Consider the following 20661-nt stretch of genomic DNA (forward strand, 5'->3'; position numbering starts at 1 on the left):
ATGTATTGTTAATATAAGGTAATATAATGTAATATTAATATAAGGTGATATAAGATAATTAATATAAGGTGATTAGCATTAGCATTAGTAGAGGCATTTGATGCAAGAAAGCAAGCTTATGCAGCATCAGCCAAAAAAAAAAACCCACTTCCACTTCACCCCTCTGTTCGTTCAAAATACCTGTCCAGCTGAGCCTTAAACTTATTTAGGCTGTCAACCTCCACCACAAGGGATGGCAGTCTGTTCCACCAACCAACCACCCGCTGGCTAAAGGCAAATTTCCGCACGTCTATCCTACATCTGTCTTTCCTCAATTTGAATTTATGCCCTCTCAGGTGATTTTTCTGAGCTAGAGGAAGAATCCCATCAGCATTGAGCATGCTTAAACCATTCAAGGCTTTATACACCTCTATCAGATCACCTCGCTGGTGCCTAGTCTCCAGACACTGTAATTTGCAAAACTTAAGCCTTTCTTCGTAAGAGCACCCCTTTGTTCCATTCACTAATCTTGTTGCCCTTCTCTGTACTCGTTCCAGCAGCTCTACATCCTTCTTGAAATGAGGCCTCCAGACCTGTATACAGTACTCTAGGTGTGGCCTGACCATTGCCTTATACAAGGGAATAATCACCTCCTTATCCCTGCTGGAAAAATTCCTGTATATCATTGACAATACTCCATGAGCTACTCTTGCAGCCCGTCTGCACTGCTCAGAGAACTTCATATCTGCCTGCACAACCACCCACAAGTCCTTTTCATTCTCTACCACTGTCAGTGTAGTACCACAGAGTTGATACGTTGCTCTGGGGTTGCTGTTTCCCATGTGTAGTACTTTACATTTGTCAATGTTAAACTTCATTTGCCACCTCTCAGCCCATCTGCTCAACCTTTCCAGATCCTGTTGCAGCAGCATAGTGTCAGTAGTGTCCTTGACAACCCTGCCAACCTTTGTATCATCTGCAAACTTGGACATTAAGCTTGATATACCATCATCAATATCATTTATAAATACAGAAAACAATAATGGACCCAACACGGAGCCCTGAGGGACTCCACTAATAACATTAGTCCACGATGAGCAGTGTCCATTGATTACCACTCTCTGTCTTCTCCCCCTCAACCACCCCTTTATCCATAGCAGCAATTTGCCTCCAATGTCACACTGCTCCAATTTGTGTAGCAGTCTTCCATGCAACAGTATCAAAAGCCTTTCTAAGATCCAAGTATATAATATCAAAGTTATTCCCTGCATCCAGTTCTTTTGTGACTGCATCATAGTATCCAATCAAGTTGGTCAGGCAAGACTTCCCCTTAACAAAACCATGCTGTGTCTGAGCTATAACTGAAGTCTTGTCTAAATGATCCTGCAGTGCTTCTTTAACCAGTGCCTCCATTAATTTTCCTGGAACAGAAGTTAAGCTCACAGGTCTATAATTACTTGTGTCAGCCTTTGATCCTCCTTTGTGAATTGTGGTTACATTTGCACATTTCCAGTCTATGGGTACCTCCCCTGAGTCCAAGGAAGCTCTCATAATTATGGCTAAGGGTTTGCTTACTTCCTTTGCTGCCTCCTTTAATATAACTGGATAGATCCCATCCACCCCGGGTGCCTTTCTTGTGTTTATCTTCAACAGTTTCTCCTCCACTTTACTCCCAGTTATTTCAAGATTCTGTAGCTTACTGCTAGAGTTGAATACACCTCTGGCATTCCCCTTGCTGAATAACTCCTCATGTGTGAATGTCGATGCAAAATATTCATTTAGTTTGTTAGCTACCTGAGCAGGATCATCAACAGTTGACCCATCAATATCAAGTGGACCAATCTGATTCATCCCCTTCCTTCTAGAATTTACATAAGTAAAGAACTCTTTGCTGTTTTTCTTTGCATCCCTTGCCAAGGATTTCTCGTAATCTGCCTTCGCCTGCCTAACCTCCTTTGTAACTTGTTTGCATATCAACTTGTATCTATCATAGGCTTCTGTGTCATGTGTTAATTTGTAAGTATCCCATGCATTTTTCTTCTCTGCCATATGCCTCATTAGTTCATCTGACATCCATTTTGGCCTAAACCTTGAACAATATTTCTTAGTTGGTATGTAAAGCCTAGTAGCTTCCAAGATAAGTTCTTTGAATGCTTCCCATTTTGAATTTGCTGTTGGTAACATCATCAGTTGGTCCCACTGTATAGAATTTAAATACTGTCTCAGTCCATCATAGTCGCCTTTACGGAAGCAATAACCCTTCCCTTTACCCCTAATGGTAGTTACCTCTTTCAGTAAATCCCACTTCAGCACACTGTGATCACTGCCACCTAGTGGTTCATTTATCTGCAGATTCTTAATGCATGAAGAATCACTGCTGATAATCAAATCAAGAGTATTACTCCTTCTAGTTGCCTCCCGAACATGCTGATGTAGAAAACAATCATCCAATAAATCCACAAAAGCCCTGCTAGTGTGTGAGTAACCAGCCCCCAAATTCCAGTCAATATCTGGGAAATTAAAATCTCCCATTATAAGACTCTCTGATTTACTGGCCCACTCTATTTCCCTGTACAGTTCCTTATTATACTCATCAGAGTCATTAGGCCTATAGCACACTCCTACTCTCAATTTTGATCTCCCAATGCTTATGTCACACCAAACTGACTCAACACTGCACTGTCCAGCGATGTCGACTGGCTTCACTTCCTTGGTTTTTATGTGTTTCTTAACTAATAGCATAACCCCTCCCTCCTTCCTATTCTGTCTATCCTTTCTGTAGACGTTGTACTCCCCAAATTGCAGTTCTGCATCCCTTATATCTGTGTGACACCACGTCTCTGATATCCCAACAATATCTGCCTTTGATGTTTTGAGCAATACCTCAAATTCATCAAATTTATTTACTAAACTCCTAGCATTGGTGTACACGCAAGTATACCTGCACCTGTTTCTATTCTTAGCTACCCTAACACAACCCATGTGTTTACTTGTACCGCAATGGCTCCCAGCAGTCTCTGAAATACCATGCATCTTGTTTTTCAGGCTTCTGCTCATTCTAATAGAAGCAGTGCAAGAATCTCTTTCACCTCTGCCAGTGGCTACTGTCAATCTATTGGTCTTTGTCTCCCCCCAAGCTAGCAGTTTTCCGACCCATTAATTAATATAAGGTGATAATTAATATAAGGTGATATAAGATAATTAATATAAGATTTTTACTTATTTTGCATGTGTTCTAATTCCTCTTGCTGAGAACCCAAAATCGAGAAAGCCTCTAGTCCCAAGCTTTTCTGGATAGGTGTTCTAATACTGTAAATATAATCTTAAATATGAACTGATCAAAAAAAAAACAAAGAGGAAGTTGGTAGTGCATGGAGATTACTCCAATATTGCCAAATAAAAATTCCCATAATATTTCAAGTGATATTTGGGATTTTTTGCAGTATTTCAAAATTTTTATTTATTTATTCCACAATTACTCAAGAAACTTCTCTTAAACCCTGTTGTAGGATTCCACAGAACTCTGCTGAGAAACACTAGTCCATGTTATTAAATAACAGGCCTTGCATTTACTTTTTACGTCATGAACTAACCATTTATTATCACAGAATAAGGGAAAGACAAAAGTTCTTATGATGGAATTAATCTCTTATTTTATGAAGCTATTAGTTTCCATTCAAATAAACAGCACTTATAAGGAAATATAATGCTATTTATATGCAACGCACTGCATATCTCCCCCTCCCCATACAACTGCTTCAGTAGCTATTTTTGCCATATTCTTAGTTGAAAAAATATCTGTTGTGCAGTACCCAACAATTCAGTAATATTTAACCCAAAAAGTAAATGTCAATTAAACATTCAATAAGTCTTAAAAATTTTTTATGCATGGATAATAAAAAGCAAAACATACATCTTTTTATTACACTACAGAATAATGTAGCTTTGATAATTAACATCAGTAAATAGTTGAATAACTAAATTAGTTTTTGCATCATGATATTAGTGTGAGAGTTATTTTAGTCTTGGTGGTGGTAGTACTATTACTTCAGATAACAGGGTAGGCGCCTCCGTAGCCAGGTGGGAAGGAGCAGCAGTGCGTAGCATACGCTTCTTGATTACACCGGGGTTCGAGCCCGTCACCACCAAATACGGAGCATGCGGAAAGGTCAGGGAATGACCACCGCACCGGAGCAATATGGCCTTAGTTGCTAGTGCTCCTAAAAACCAAATAACAACAACAACAACAGATAACAGGTATTAGAAACTATATAATTGTATGATCACTGAATTGATAAAGAAATTTTTATGTGCTCAATTATAATTTCTGAATCTCTGGACTCAGATGAGGTCCCAGCAGAGCAGAGCAGAGATGTGCCAATGTCTCTTCTGCTTACAAAGGTAGTTCCTATTCTAAAACGGATAATTACAGACCTATAAATTTAAATTCTGTGACAAGGAAAATTACAGAATCCATGATTACTGCAGGTTCATCTGGACAGTATGAGATTATATTGTTCAGTGTAATATTTCTTAAATAATAATTTCATTATAATTGTTTGTCCGATTGTTCAATAATAATCCTGAAAATTTTCAAATTTAACACCTCTCAATCCCTGAGGTTGCCAGATTTTAAAGAGTTTAGTGTATATTTAAATCTATGTATGTATGTATACATTTAGGAATTAATGCATACTGTCTGTTAGCGACATGATATTGGAATGCAGCATCATATAATATAATGACCTATCTCCCATCCTTGTTTTATATGATTGATTTTTTTACTCTATGAGAATGTAATTAAATTTTTATTCTGTACCTTAATGTATATGGCACTTATTGCAGCAGATTCATTTCCTGTCATTGAAATATGAATATCCCTCCTGCTGCTGCTGCTGTGAATATTTTACTCTACCAGTGCTCTAAGTGACCAACATGTTCAACATTCAGTAATATGCAGACCCAGTTACATTGTACAGTGCGATGCCTAGCAACCATGGATAAATGCTGTGATTTAATCCCTTTTCAAAAGACCATAATTGAGTGCTAGGAGAAAAAATACCACTGACATAACATTAAATCAACTGTTGCAGATGTCTGCAAGGAATGAAAAGCAGATTACAAGAAATGTAGTAATAAGGATTGCGGTGGGAAACTGTAGGTTACTCCACAATAAAGAAAGAAAGATTGAGCATGTACAACTTGCACCAATAGGAGTATGACAGTAGAGGACCTCACCATGAAGTACACCAGTGGAGTGAACTCTCTACTATGACTGACCTAGATCTACATCACAGGAAAGAAATTTGCATGGTGCCAAAAACATCATGATTGTAAAAAGTTGGCCGGTAGTTTGCCAGTATGTAGATGGTGGGGCATGTGTTTGGCAGAAACATCATGAACTGCCAGCTCCACTATATTCGTGATGAAGATGGCAGTGGTTTCATGTGGTTGGAATTGTTTTGTTGAGAATCCCTTTTATGTAAGCAGCAGCAGCACCTATTTATGCTCCTGTTTTCTTCATTGATCAGCAGTGCCCATTGTCAAATTTTACTCATTAGGCATGTTTGCCCAAAGTTATCAGTGTCACTATTTTTGTAAAACAAAAATACTACGAAAATTTTTATTTTTATTTCTCAGAGCAAACTAAACTAAAATTACAATTAATTAGGTTTCGGCTGAGTGGACAGCCTTCTTCAGATAGAAAAATACTTTGAATGGCAGTTGGAATAGAGATGTGCACTGCCAGGATGGTGCGTGAGGCACGTGACTAATTGTTTGAGGTTGATGTTTGTGGCTGTGACGTGGCCAGCGTTTGTCTATGGACAGAATTACTGCTTCTGTGATGGAGTTAACTCGACAACCACTGTTCCTGTTCAAAGAGGTATCCGAGCATTTTATGTTTAACGATTCCAACCAGGTGCGCCTTAGGTAATGGTGGGACCTGTCCACGACCATGACATCGCAGTGTGGGTCAATGTCGTGGTGGGTTGTCCAGACATGCTCGGCGATAGCTGAGTGTTCCACATCTGCCAAACGGATCGCCCTTTTATGCTCTGAGAGACGTTTCGGAAGTTGGTAAATTGGCCAGCACACATAGGTTTACGATAAACTGTCGTCTTCAAGCATGTGTCTTCGTGCCGGACGAGGGTGTCTAGGTATGCTCGGATACCTCTTTGAACAGGAACAGTGGTTGTCAAGTTAACTCCATCACAGAAGCAGTAATTCTGCCCATAGACAAACGCTGGCCACGTCACAGCCACAAACATCAACCTCAAACAATTAGCCACGCGCCTCACGCACCATGCTGGCAGTGCACATCTCTATTCCAACTGCCATTCAAAGTATTTTTCTATCTGAAGAAGGCTGTCCACTCAGCCGAAAGCTAATTAATTGTAATTTTAGTTTAGTTTGCTCTGAGAAATAAAAATAAAAATTTTTGTAGTATGAATCCAGAGCACGTAGGCCTCTTTCATTATAAAACAAAAATGTTACAGTAGATGAGACCCATTATCTGGGTCCAGGAGAATTCACCATGGTGTTTGGTTGTGCTTACAGCATATAACAGAAGATTCATTTCCAACAGGATGAAGAAGGCTTTGTAATGAAACCATCCAGTTATATACCAGACCTGAAAGATGGCTATGAGACATTTAAAAGTAAGTTTTGTATGTTATATATATTCTGTAAGATTAAATATAATCTGATAATTTGCACACAAAAAAATTATAATCCCATTTGTTCATGTGTTGGATAATCCTAATAGTAGATTTGAGTTTAAAAAATTACTTGTCTTGTTCAAATATTTTTGATTAATGAATCACCATGATTGAAAATTAAACAAAATGATATGGGCGAGATTGGCAACCTTACAGGGGCAGCATGCTATGTTTTGCCTTGCATGTAGATTTAGGTGCCAGGTTTGTTCTAATGATGATATTAGATGATAGTGATGAATTTTTAAAATCATGAAATAAGTGAGATCATTGTGTGAAGATTTAAACAGTTACTTATCCCATTCAAATATTTGTAATTATTGAATTAACAAAATTTACAGCAGTATGCAAAGTTCTGTCAGGCCTGTTGTGCAGGGTAAACACAGCCAACTCAACACTTCCTTGGACTCAGGGGAAGTACCCATGGACTGGAGATGTGCAAATGTGACCCCAATTCACAAAGGAGGATCAAAGGGTGACAGAAGTAATTATAAACCTGTTAGTTTAACTTCTGTTCCTGGAAAATTAATGGAGGCACTGGTTAAAGAAGCACTGCAGGATCATCCAGACAAGACTTCAGTTATAGCTCAGACACAGCATGGTTTTGTTAAGGGGAAGTCTTGCCTGACCAATTTGATTGGACACTATGATGCAGTCACAAAAGAACTGGATGCAGGGAATAACTTTGATATTATATACTTGGATCTTAGAAAGGCTTTTGATACTGTTGCACATGGAAGACTGCTGCACAAATTGGAGCAGTGTGGCATTGGAGGCAAATTGCTGCTATGGATAAAGGGGTGGTTGAGGGGTAGAAGACAGAAAGTGGTAATCAATGGACACTGCTCATCGTGGACTAATGTTATTAGTGGAGTCCCTCAGGGTTCAGTATTGGGTCCATTATTGTTTTCTGTATTTATAAATTATATTGATGATGGTATATCAAGCTTAATGTCCAAGTTTGCAGACGATACGAAGGTTGACAGGGTTGTCAAGGACACTACTGACACTATGCTACTGCAACAGGATCTGGAAAGGTTGAGCAGATGGGCTGAGAGGTGGCAAATGAAGTTTAACATTGACAAATGTAAAGTACTACATATGAGAAACAGCAACCCCAGAGCAACGTATCAACTCTGTGGTACTACACTGACAGTGGTAGAGAATGAAAGGGACCTGGGGGTGGTTGTGCAGGCAGATATGAAGTTTTCTGAGCAGTGCAGACGGGCTGCAAGTGTAGCTCATGGTGTATTGTTGATGATATATAGGAATTTTTCTAGCAGGGATAAGGAGGTGATTATTCCCTTGTATAAGGCAATGGTCAGACCGCACCTAGAGTACTGTATACAGGTCTGGAGGCCTCATTTCAAGAAGGATGTAGAGATGCTGGAACGAGTACAGAGAGGGCAACAAGATTAGTGAATGGAACAAAGGGATGCTCTTACGAAGAAAGGCTTACGTTTTGCAAATTACAGTGTCTGGAGACTAGGCACCGGCGAGGTGATCTGATAGAGATGTATAAAGCCTTGAATGGTTTGAGCATGCTCAATGCTGATGGGATTCTTCCTCTTGCTCAGAATAATCACCTGAGAGGGCATAAATTCAAATTGAGGAAAGACAGATGTAGGATAGATGTGCGGAAATTTGCCTTTAGCCAGTGGGTGGTTGGTTGCTGGAATAGACTTCCATCCCTTGTCGTGGAAGTTGATAGCCTAAATAAGTTTAAGGCTCAGCTGGACAGGTATTTCGAACGAACAGAGGGGTGAAGTGGAAGTGGTTATTTTTTATTTATTTATTTTTTATTTTTTTTTGGCTGATGCTGCATAAGCTTGCTTTCTTGCATCTAATGCCTCTACTAATGCTAACTACCTGCCTAGCAGTGACTCTTATGCAGCATGTGTGAACTGTTAAACAGCTGGTACCACATAGTAGGCACCTCTGTAGCCAGGTGGGCAGGAGCAGCAGTGCATAGCACATGCTTCTTGATTAGACCAGGGTTCGAGCCCGTGACCACCAAATACAGAGGATGCAGAAAGGTCAGGGAATGACCACCGCATATCACTGGAGCAATATGGCCTTAGTTGCTAATGCTCCTAAATAACAAACAAACAAACCACATAGTAGCATGTAATACTTTAGCATTGCAATTTTTTCTCCTTCTGTTTGTCTTATTTGCACCTGCCAAGCAGAAGCTGTCTCTTGTAGCATGCAAATATTTTCGAACAACATATGCTGGGGCTGTGTTGTACAAAAAAACAAAAGTACAAAACACAGCCCACATTTATTCTTTACTCAACAATACTGAAATATATGTTACTGACATTTTAGCTTCATTTGACATAGTTTCCCTATACACCAATGTAAACATAGACTTTACATTAATTAAATTAAGAGAATGGCTCATACGTGACAATAACTTAAAACAGCACATACACTCTCCATCAACAATATTACAATATTATTGCATTTGCATTCTTACTTTTTCAAACCAGAAATTTCAGATTTAACACAGACATTTATTAGCAAGTATATAGACTGCCAATGGGCTTAGGCATTTCAGCTTCATGCTCAGAAATTTAATAGCTTCTATAGAAGACAGCATTCTTAATCCACCCCCAACCTTTAAACTTTTTTACCCATTATGCAGAAGACATACTCATCCTTTCTAATAAACAAACTGTTGATACTCTGTTTGCAAAACTTAACTTTCACCAGAGATCACAATACACACTAGAACTTGAACATAACAACAGCATAAACTTCTTAAATATAAATATTATAAAAGACAAGAACCATTTGAATACTTGCATTTATAGAAAAAAAAAAGCACACACACAGGACAGTCTCTACATTTTTATATTCATATCACCCATACAGTGAAAAAATCTGTTCTATTCACTCAATTCCACAATGCAATTAAATATTGTCATTATAAGAAGGACCTACAAACAGAGCTAGAATACCTAACAAAAGCCCTCCTTAGAAGGAAATATCCACATAGTCTTATTCAAAACACTATACAGGAAGTTAAAAACAGACTCAGTAATCAACCAAAAAAAACAGTTTACCACAAACAAAATAATTGTTCTTCCCTGTCATAACCAATTGGCAAGGCAACTCAGGAACATATTCTCAGGCACGGATCTTTCTTTAATATTCTCTTCTTATAATAAAGTTAACACCTTTTTCAATAATTAAAAAAACACAAATAAGACATTTCAGATACAAATAACATAGTATATCTAATTCATTGTGAAAAAGGCCGACCGGGCTAGCCGGGTAGGTAAAGTGCCTGCCTGGCAACCCCAAAGGTCGCGGGTTCGATCCCCGCCTCGGGCTGGATATCACGATGGTGCCGAACCAACCGGTTGGTTGGATATCCCGGCCACGATACACGAAGGAAGCAAGAAAAAACTGGTTCCTTCGTGTATTGTTCACATCGTACGAAATAAATAAATAAATTGTGAAAAAGGATGTAACGTGTGCTACATCAGGAGTACTACAGTTAAATATGGCACCTCAAGCACATCCAACACCAGAGCATGTTACCACCAAGCAAGTTTACTACCACAGCATCAAACCACAGAACTCAGTTGCCGTAGTTACTCCACAAATCACCAACCCACGATTGATTCTGCAATACTCTAAACTCACTTCCAGTTATAAGTTAACTACTGTCGAATCTCTTGCAATAGAATGGTTCAAACAACATACATAGTATTCTGTTCTTAACACTAAACTCTCTACTACCCTTTCACCAATATGGAATTTGAGGAACATAAGTTGCTGTATAAAATTGAGTTGCACCTTGAGAACAAGAATAGTCCATATAATGCATCTCTTCTTCACTTTGTGTCATAAGAACCAACCTATGGTGACTACAGAAACTCCTGGTTCAAGCTCTTGGTTCAATTTTAAGCAACAAGCATCAAGTTTAGTGCAATTCTCTCAATTCAGTTCCATTTTAATAGTTAATTTCCTTTTAATTCATTAACATCATAACAGTGAATAGGTAAGTGCATCAATTTTAGGTTCCCATTCTTATTAATGTTTAATCCCAACTGTAACTCTCCTCTCCTTCTAGTAACTCATCTTCCCTTTCACACAGTTTCATTTCTTTATTTTATTTTTTTTTTAAGGGCTTGGATTCTGAAACCCTATAAAGCAGCCAGTACAGAGGAGCCTCAACAAATAGAATAGACAGCTCACCTTTCCATGGCATGGGACAGGAGCCAGCCAGTGAATTTCCAAGTGATTTTCCACTGGCTAGCTACTAAGAGGCTATTCACACAGTACACACACACAAACCTTATTTTACAATTTCAAACTTCATTTTTAAATCATAAAATAAGGCAGTAATTGTGTAAAGATATTGCATTCAAGAGAAATGCTGCAAAATAACAGTGGATAGCTGGAAATTGCATTATAAGTCATAGCTGGGAATTGCATTCCCAGCTATCTACTGTTATTTTGCAATCATGGATATGCAGTTTGAGGGATGGATTTTAAAATTAAATTGAACAGAGGCAGACTTGTTTTTCTTTCTGGCATCTTTCATGTCAATGTCTTGTTGAAATAATTAAACAAAACCGTTTTATGCTGCCATTCAAGCTGGTTTGTGGTTCTACTTTTGCACCAGAACTACCTTGAATTGCTGCTCCCCATAATATAGTCATAAAGCAGAATAATTTCAAGCATTTATAAAGGTCAGGATCTAAAAATGTGAAATTCAAAATAAAAAATAATAATAATAATAAAATTATAAAATATACAAATTAAAAATATCGTCATGCCACTTAATTGCATTTTAAAATTGGCTGAGAACATTATCCCTGACTTTGAATGATGTGCCATTCCCAAATTTTATGGACCATATATTATGGTCCACAAATTTGAGAATTGCCTCACTTCAAACAGTAATTTTATTGTGTTTAAGAATAAGTTAGAGAATAAAATTACTAGTTAAAGAACCAATTACACATCATACAAAAAAACAAACAATGTTTGCATTCCAGCTTCTATTAGAGTAGGTTGTGGTTGAGCATACTGCATGCATTTTTCAGGTTAATAATAAATTCCCCAAGTAGACTTAGAAATTTTGCTAACCAAGCTACTTGGTTAGCGACATTTCTAATTTTCAGTAAACTGGAATAATTGTTTAATTCACAAGGCATAACAGTGTTTGTTTATACAATAAAGCTGAAAACACTTTCTTTTTTTTTTTAGTGTGCCTTTTCCTTTCTTTAACATATCTCTTTAGCATACTTCTCCTTTCTCAAGCAGTAGTCCATATAACTATTTTACAATTGTTGCAAGCTAAGTGTAGGCAGGAGATTTGGATTACATATTGCAAGACAGTTGTACTATGCAATATTCTTGTCTTGAACAGCCTTAGTGCATTTGTTGGAAGTGTTTAAGGCCTTAAATGGATTGAGTGAATTAAATGCAGATGACACCTAAACTCATACATAGATGACACACATAATGAGATAAATTTAAATTGATAAAGGATGGCTACAGAATAGATTGTGCAAAAATTTGCTTTCAGCCAGAGAGTTATTGATTGTTGGAATAAACTACCATCTGATGTTGTGGAAATTTGAATAAATTTAAGGGAGAATTAGACAAATTATTAGAGGGGATGGACAGATGAGGTGGATTTTTTTTTTTTTTTTACTAATGCTGTATAAGCTTGCTTTCTTGCATCATTTGCCATTACTAATACTAATATTAAATATGAAAGGTGTCCCATAAGATGAAAATGTGATTGCATATATATACCTTCTCAGTTAGAGAGATAACCATACTGTTTATGAGACATTGTGAAGAACTAATAATGTCTTATAAGAATAATAATAAGTTGAAAAACACATTTCATTTCATTCTCAGCTTAGGAATTTGTTATTAACTTGAAAATTTATATTGACAGCAAGTTAAATTTAGAGCCTGAAATGTTCTGAGCATTTCTTTGGTGGCTAAAGTAAACTAAACTAAATATACATGAAATATAAAAATGAGCTTCACTTTGGGAATGGCCCAAAGTAGGATCTGATTATCTAAGATTAATCTATAGCTTATATAAATTTATAAATCAGCAATAGATTTCTACATCAAGAATGCAGCAAAGTATGTTTTTAAACTTAAGTTCACACCTGTTTTAGCCACGTCCTTTAGTAACCAATTTAGAATAATGATAATATTAATCTTTATTTAAATGGCTTTGATTAAAATAAGTAAAGTGATAAATTTGCACATTCAGTGCCCCCCAAAGTCTACAAAGGCTAATCAGATTGTATTTCTTACAAATTTAAAGCGAAAGTTAAAGTTTTTTTAACATCAAGTCAAAAAAAACACTAAGATATGCTAAAATATATTAGCTTGATATAAAATTTTATCACATTAGTTTGTAATATATATTAATATTATCCAGATACACTTTGCTGTTCTGGAATACAAAATGATCATTCTGACATTTGGTTATTTAACGTAATGTAGGGCCACATTGTTGTATTGTTTATTTATTTATTTTTTTCATATGATTAAATTAAGGACTAAAGAAGGTTTTGTTTTAGTTTAGTCAGTGAATACTTAGAACTGTATCATGTCAAAATAATTTACAGAATCCACAATTCTTGTTAATAGCTAAATCAAAAATTTAACTTTTTATGTGGCAAAATAAAATAATACCAGCATACAACATAAAGTAATTCACTTTAGGATAAGGTAAATTCAAACTCAGCTATCACTTAGCCAGTATTTTAAGAAAATTATAGCACTTAAATTAGGAGACAACTTTCCTCTAAACCCAAAACCAGAGCTGGCTCAAGATACCTGCTGGCTAGGATAAGGTGACTTGGTGCCCCTTAGATCACTGCAGTCCAAGTCATTGACAGGGATGGCATGATGAAAGGGCACCAAGCACTTAAAGAAGCAAGAAAAATAGCAATGGTAATATCAGACTGAAAGTAGGTTTCATCTGGGGATACTATTTTACCTTGAGCCAACACTGCCTGGAACTTTGTGACTTCACTCTTTTCAGTGATACCTCCTAATATATATGGTGTTAAATTAAATACCTGTTTATTTCATCTAAAAGTTACAAAGATTAATTTTGTATGATTTATATTGATTGCAAAAAATTTATTATTATTCAGCAGTCTCTCAATTAAACATTGAATAGTCAGCCAATGTTCTTCAGTTTGGTAGATACACCAGATAGTAGCGTCTATCCAAAAACAGAACACTACTCTAAGGTAGACCTCAGTAAACATGTTTTTAATTGATTTCTCAGTGTAATTTATAGATAAGGCTCTACAGTATAAGAAATTATATAAGAATGATAAATTTTCCCATTGATTTAATAATAATAATTTCATATTAATTCTAAGAAGGCAGTTATATTTATTACATCGTGGGCAACAGAAAAGTTATTAAAAATTATTCATGTTCATTATTTTAATACTTTTACACTGGACTCCCGCTACTCCGAACTAATTGGGACCGAGCCCTGTTCGGATTAGCCGAATAACGTACCCCAGATTTTAAAATGAATAAGGAGTGAGTGACGTTGATAGCTTGAAGTAATGCTTCAGGAAATCACAAGCTACCTTTGATGATCATCATTAAATCAACGAAGCCGAGAGCGCTTTTAAAAATATGAACATTAACAATCTTCCAGTTCATTACAAAAGTCAAAAAAAAGCTTGGATGAACGGACAGCTTTTCATTGAGTGGTTTCATAATCAATTTGTCTCAGCAGTGAAACGTTTCAGCAATGAAAATGATTTGCCACCTCGCGCCATTCTCCTCATAGACAATGCGCCATCCCACCCAGATGTTTCCGAGTTTACATCAGGGGATATAAAGACAGCTTTCTTACCGCCTAATGTAACACCGTTATTACAGCCCATGGACCAGGGAGTGTTAGTCTATCAAGCTTGCATACAGAAAGAAATATCTTAGGTCCTTGATAGACGATAACACCAATTCACTTTCTTTACATGAGAAAATGAAACAAGTGAACTTGAAAGATGTTGTATATTGGGTTGCTGAGCTGTGGGAGAGTGTAACCAGTGGCAAAACATAGCATCTTCTAATCGATTTTCATCGTTACGTCAAAAGAAATTAACAGAGTTTGTTACTTCTGAAAAATGGCTTTTGTTCCTGTTTTGGTGTATAAGTATTGATCTGTAGTTTTAATAGGCCATGTCAAACACCGATTTATTAATTTTGTATTAGCACAGCACTACAATAAAATACAATTTTTTGTGGAATTCTAAATGTCTTTGTACTATTAATACCATTTAAATTTAACGTATTTAACATATATTTTGCGAACTAAAAAATTTCCTCTCCGCTGACCGAAACGTGTTCGGATTAGCAGGGTTTGGATTAGCGGGAGTGCACTGTACTTCTTTATAGCTTACTTTTATGTAAATTTAAATTATAGCACAGATACAAAATAACTCATTGTAATGATATGATTTATAATTTTTTTTGTTAGGTTCCCAGTTTTGAAAAAATATAATATCCTCAAAGATTTTAAAATTTCAGATTTAAATCCATTAAATTAAAGTATTTTAAAATTCATAAAATGAGAGCTTTTGTTCTCATTATATGAATTTTGTTCTCAGTTAAAAAAATAAATAAAATAAAACAGTATTATATGTTTTAGATGTGTGGCAGAAAAGAAATAATTCAAAAAATCCAGACCAGAAACATGAAGAAGATCTAATAATCGCCATTAAATATCCTGAAGTAGAAGCAGAAATACGTCTTCAAGTTGATCAGCTTATGAGAGTTGAACTTGAGAGACTAACTACAGTGAGTATTCTTATACTATATGTAAATAATGAGATTGCCATGATTATTATTTATTTTTTATGAAAACCCTCAAACACAAAAGATGTTAGACCCTGTAATACTACTGTGTATGATTTGTTGGTTGAGGAGACAGTAGATACTTGTTGACATCAAATTTGAATTTCTGTAGATTGTAATTTTCAGGAAATACATGTGAAGAATGGTTGTTCTAGAAAACAGAATAGGATAAATGAGGAAGAAGAAAAGTTGGTTGTGTGAATATGGAGTTAGATAGTGAATGGATGCTGACTGGTTACCACACATATTTGAACTGGTTTGGAAGATAGTCTGGGATTATTAGAGATGCCATTCAGCAGAAAAATGCCCATGGAAGTATCTATAGAAAAGGCATGCAGCTGAACATCTATGAGACAGATAGTGGAGTCATTAATTAACCTGATTGTCCACTTTTGGATGGAATCTAGATGTTTGATAGAGGTTTAGGGGACACTACCTCAGATGTGGGAACAATATTCTATGGTAGGGCTTTGATTGGTTGGTATACGATTTTACTGCCGCATTAGCAGCAATGGCTATTATGCACCAAGACAAGGTAAAAATATCCATAGTAGGGCAGATTTAATATTTGTACAGAGTGAATAGCTGTTTACATGAAAAATAACACAGAGAGCTAAAATAAAACCGTTTTTTAGATGCCGTTGTTGTTTGGTTTTTAGGAGCATTAGCAACTAAGGCCATATTGCTCCGGGAATATGCGGTGGTCATTCCCTTGACCTTTCCGCATCCTCCGTTTTTGGTGGTGACGGGCTCAAACCCCGGTCTAATCAAGAAGCGTGTGCTACGCACTGCTGCTCCTTCCCACCTGGCTACGGAGGCGCCTTTTTTAGATGCAGAGGAAGCAGTATTTGTGACATGCTTATGCCTAGAGAGAGAGAAAGGGGGGGGGAGGTAATTTCTAGTTGAAAACAAAGTGTCATCAAAAATGAGCAAAGGAGCAGTAGACTTTTTTTTTTTTTTTGAAAGAAATAAGACAAGACTGAGTTTTAGAGGGATTAAAGTTAAATAAATATTCTTTGCTCCACTGAAAATTACCTGTAGATTAGCATTTAAGGACTTGGTGAAGTATATTCAAGAAGTTGCAGATGTTTGTGCAGGACAAGGTTTCTCATGTTGGAAGGCAGAATGCAGTATACCATGATCAGAAAAACTATGGATGGGATTTCCAATCAATGGAAGAAGGGCATTAATGTATGGGAGTCAAAGAGTGAAAGAACTGAACCCTGAGGTACACCAGCATTAATGGAGAAATTAGAAGACAGAGAGCCATCTACCATCAGTCACAGTGAGTGACCAGAGAGAAAACTAGATACTCAATTGCAAAATACATTCATAAATTCAGGTGGGAACTGGTTTAAAAGACCTTCATGCCTAACATAATCAAAGCCTATGAAATGTTAAGAGCAACTTGAGTTTCACCAAGCTTTTCCATTGAATTTGTCCAAAGATGAGTAACATAAGGCAATATATCACTATTTAGTAAAAGTAGTAGTGACAAATAATGTGCAAGAAAGCAAGCTTATATAGCATCGATAAAAAAAAAAAAAAAAAAAAAATTGTGTGTACCCTGTACGCACGAAAATTTTTTTATGTGTAAACATCTTTGACGATACCTAATATATTTCGAACAGCTTGAACCGAAATCATGAATGATGTAATTTATGCTCACACCTGCTACTTACTCTACTGAATCGGTGTTAGTGATAAATAGGATACACACGCCTGCTGCTTACCCTACCAAATCAACGTTCAGAAAAGGTTAGGCCAATAGCCTAATTACCCATTTGAGTCTAGCCATTTGTTGAATAGTATGATTGCAACAATACAAGTATTTTGTATTCTTACAATCATACTATCATGTTGGATCATGTTACTCTTGTGTTACTTACAATCATACTATCATGTTGGATCATGTTACTCTTGTGTTACTTACAATCATACTATCATGTTGGATCATGTTACTCTTGTGTTACTTACAATCATACTATCATGTTGGATCACGTTAAACATGGTAAATCATGTTACTTATTAAAGGAAGCAGCAAAGGAAGTAAGCAAACCCTTAACCATAATCATGAGAGCTTCCTTGAACTCAGGGGAGGTACCCATGGACTGGAAATGTGTAAATGTGACCCCAATTCACAAAGGAGGATCAAAGGGTGACACAAGTAATTATAGATCTGTTAGTTTAACTTCTGTTCCAGGGAAATTAATGGAGGCAGTGGATCGTATGTATAGCTGAGCTTAAGTGGAGGCACTGGTTAAAGAAGCACTGCAGCATCATCTAGACAAAACTTCAGTTATAGCTCGGACACAGCATGGTTTTGTTAAGGGGAAGTCTTGTCTGACCAATTTGATTGGATACTATGATGTGGTCACAAAGCAACTGGATGCAGGGAATAACTTTGATATCACATATTTGGATCTTAGAAAGGGTTTTGATACTGTTGCACATGGAAGACTGCTGCACAAATTGGAGCAGTGTGGCATTGGAGGCAAATTGCTGGTATGGATAAAGAGATGGTTGAGTGGGAGAAGACAGAGAGTGGTGATCAATGGACACTGCTCTTCGTGGACTAATGTTATTAGTGGAGTCTCTCAGGGTTTAGTGTTGGGTCCATCGTTGTTTTCTGTATTTATAAATGATATTGATGATGGTATATCAGGCTTAATATCCTAGTTTGCAGACGATACGAAGGTTGGCAGGGTTGTTAATGACACTAATGACAGTCTGAGATCCAGCTGCAAAAGGATCTAAAAAAGTTGAGCAGTTGGGCTGAGAGGTGACAAATGAAGTTTAACATTGACAAATGTAAAGTACAGTAAACCCCCGCTATTCGTGGTAGCTGTATTCGCGGTCGCCGATTTAATATAAAATGAAACCTGAAAAAATGTGAATTTTAAAGCACCGTGAACATTTTCCGCCATAAAAAAACATGGGCGTGGCTAAAATTATCTTTCCCGGTCAAAACAGCACTCAGTGAATGGGGGGAGAGGGGTGACAAAATCGCAAGCGTGGATGTTTCTCGCTAATCCTTGTTCAGTATGTGTTATGCGCTTGTCATGGAAAGTTTCATCGTTTGCTTTTAATTTATATGCTTATAAATTGAATAAATTTATCAATTTATAGATTGATATGCTTACAAAAGTGATAAATCTACCGTTTTACAGTGTAAAACAGACTTTTTCGAGGGTGTTAACGGAAGAAAGTGACTTTATTGTGGACAAGTTCTTTTTAACCCGTACAAAAATATGGCTACGAATAACAAGGGAAATGTGAAAACATCAAAGGTGATGACATTAGCGAATAAAATTGAGTTATTAGACAAAATTTCTAATGGTGAAAGTTTCTCCTCAGTGGCAAAACATTATAAAATCAAGAGTCAACGGTACGATCAATCAAGAAATCGGAACAAAAAATCCGCCGTAGTGTACGTGAAAACGCGCTAATTGCTTCAAAAATTTGCTCTGTAAGTCATGATGTTAAATTAGAAAAAATGGAAAAAGCTTTAAATCTGTGGATAGAGGACCGAACTCAAAATAAAATTCCGTTAAATTCACTCATCATTTGTAAAAAGGCAAAACTCCTTTATCAACACTTTAGCGAAACTGGTGATAGCACTGGCGGGATAAGTTTTCTAGCTAGCAAAGACGCTGGTTGGAAATATTTGCTTGAAATTTCTAATAAATATTATATTTAATATTAAATTGTTTCTTATTTTCATTTCGATGCCATATGCTTGCATTTCACTATGTACTGTCTATGTACATAGTCATATTATGAAGGTACCTATAATACATACATAGACAAAATTTTAGACTAGTTTTTCTTATATATTTCATACTGTGGAACGGAACCCCTTTATTACTATGGGAGCCATAACTCAGTATTCGCGTTTTCGGTATTCGCAGCATTTCTCAGGAACGTAACCCCCGCGAATAGCGGGGGTTTACTGTACTACATATGGGAAGCAGTAACCCCAAAGTAACGTATCAACTCTGTGGTACTACACTGACAGTGGTAAAGAATGAAAAGGACCTGAGGGTAATTGTGCAGGCAGATATGAAGTTTTCTGAGCAGTGCAAATGGTCTGCAAGAGTAGCTCATGGTGTCTTGTCAATGATATACAGGAATTTTTCTAGCAGGGATAAGGAGGTGTTTATTCCCTTTTATAAGGCAATGGTCAGGCCACACCTTGAGTACTGTATACAGGTCTGGACGCCTCATTTTAAGGATGTAGAGTTGTTGGAACGAGTACATAGAAGGGCAACAAGATTAGTGAATGGAACAAAGGGTTGCTCTTACGAAGAAAGGCCTAAGTTTTGCAAATTACAGTGTTTGGAGACTAGGCACCTGCGAGGTGATCTGACTGAGGTTTATAAAGCCTTGAATGGTTTGAGCATGCTCACTGCTGATGGGATTCTTCCTCTTGCTCAGAATAATCACCTGAGAGGACATAAATTCAAATTGAGGAAAGACAGTGGTAGGATAGATGTGTGTGGAAGTTTGCCTTTAGCCAGCAGGTAGTTGATTTGTGTACAGACTTCCATCTTTTGTTGTAGAAGTTGATAGCCTAAATAAATTTAAGGCTGAGCTGGACAGGTATTTGGAACGAATGGAGGGGTGAAATCAGATTTTTTTTTTGACTGATGCTGCATAAGCTTGCTTTCTTGCATCATATGCATTTACTAATGCTAATACTCTGTCATGCTTTGTCGTAAATTACACATGCAGTGTAAACGAGATCTGCAAGAAACTACAGTATCCATGCATAATATGCTTTCAAAACTATGACTTGGCTCATGATCTCAGTGAGTACAAGCATGAGATGGTAATGCTGCACATTCCATTTCACAATGAGGAAACAGAGATACTGTCAGAGATGAAATATGTCAAGATCTACAACGACAATGAAGAGCTCATACTAGATCATAAATTGTATGAATCAGACTTGGACATTCGTAAAACAATTGAAATATGTAAGATGATGTGTCAAGACAACAACCTTGTAATGTGACTGTGGGAAGAAGGCCCCTTTCAAAACTTTTACAATCATCCGAACAGCGAGATGAATGAGAATCTAAAG

At 36.8% G+C, this 20661-nt stretch overlaps 1 protein-coding gene across 1 annotated transcript in view; it reads left to right on the forward strand.

The window, feature by feature from the left end:
* The window catches only part of LOC150086753 (dynein regulatory complex subunit 11-like), a 283392-nt gene that overhangs the window by 164966 nt on the left and 97765 nt on the right, over window positions 1-20661 (forward strand). The window contains exons 10-11 of the mRNA XM_090372244.1: window positions 6566-6638; window positions 15370-15518. Coding sequence (XP_090228370.1) covers window positions 6566-6638; window positions 15370-15518 — 222 coding nt within the window. The remainder of the gene's footprint in view (window positions 1-6565; window positions 6639-15369; window positions 15519-20661) is intronic.

This window comes from Mastigoproctus giganteus, chromosome 4, assembly GCF_048544385.1.
Source record: "Mastigoproctus giganteus isolate SK-2022 chromosome 4, ASM4854438v1, whole genome shotgun sequence".
Taxonomy (NCBI): domain Eukaryota; kingdom Metazoa; phylum Arthropoda; class Arachnida; order Uropygi; family Thelyphonidae; genus Mastigoproctus; species Mastigoproctus giganteus.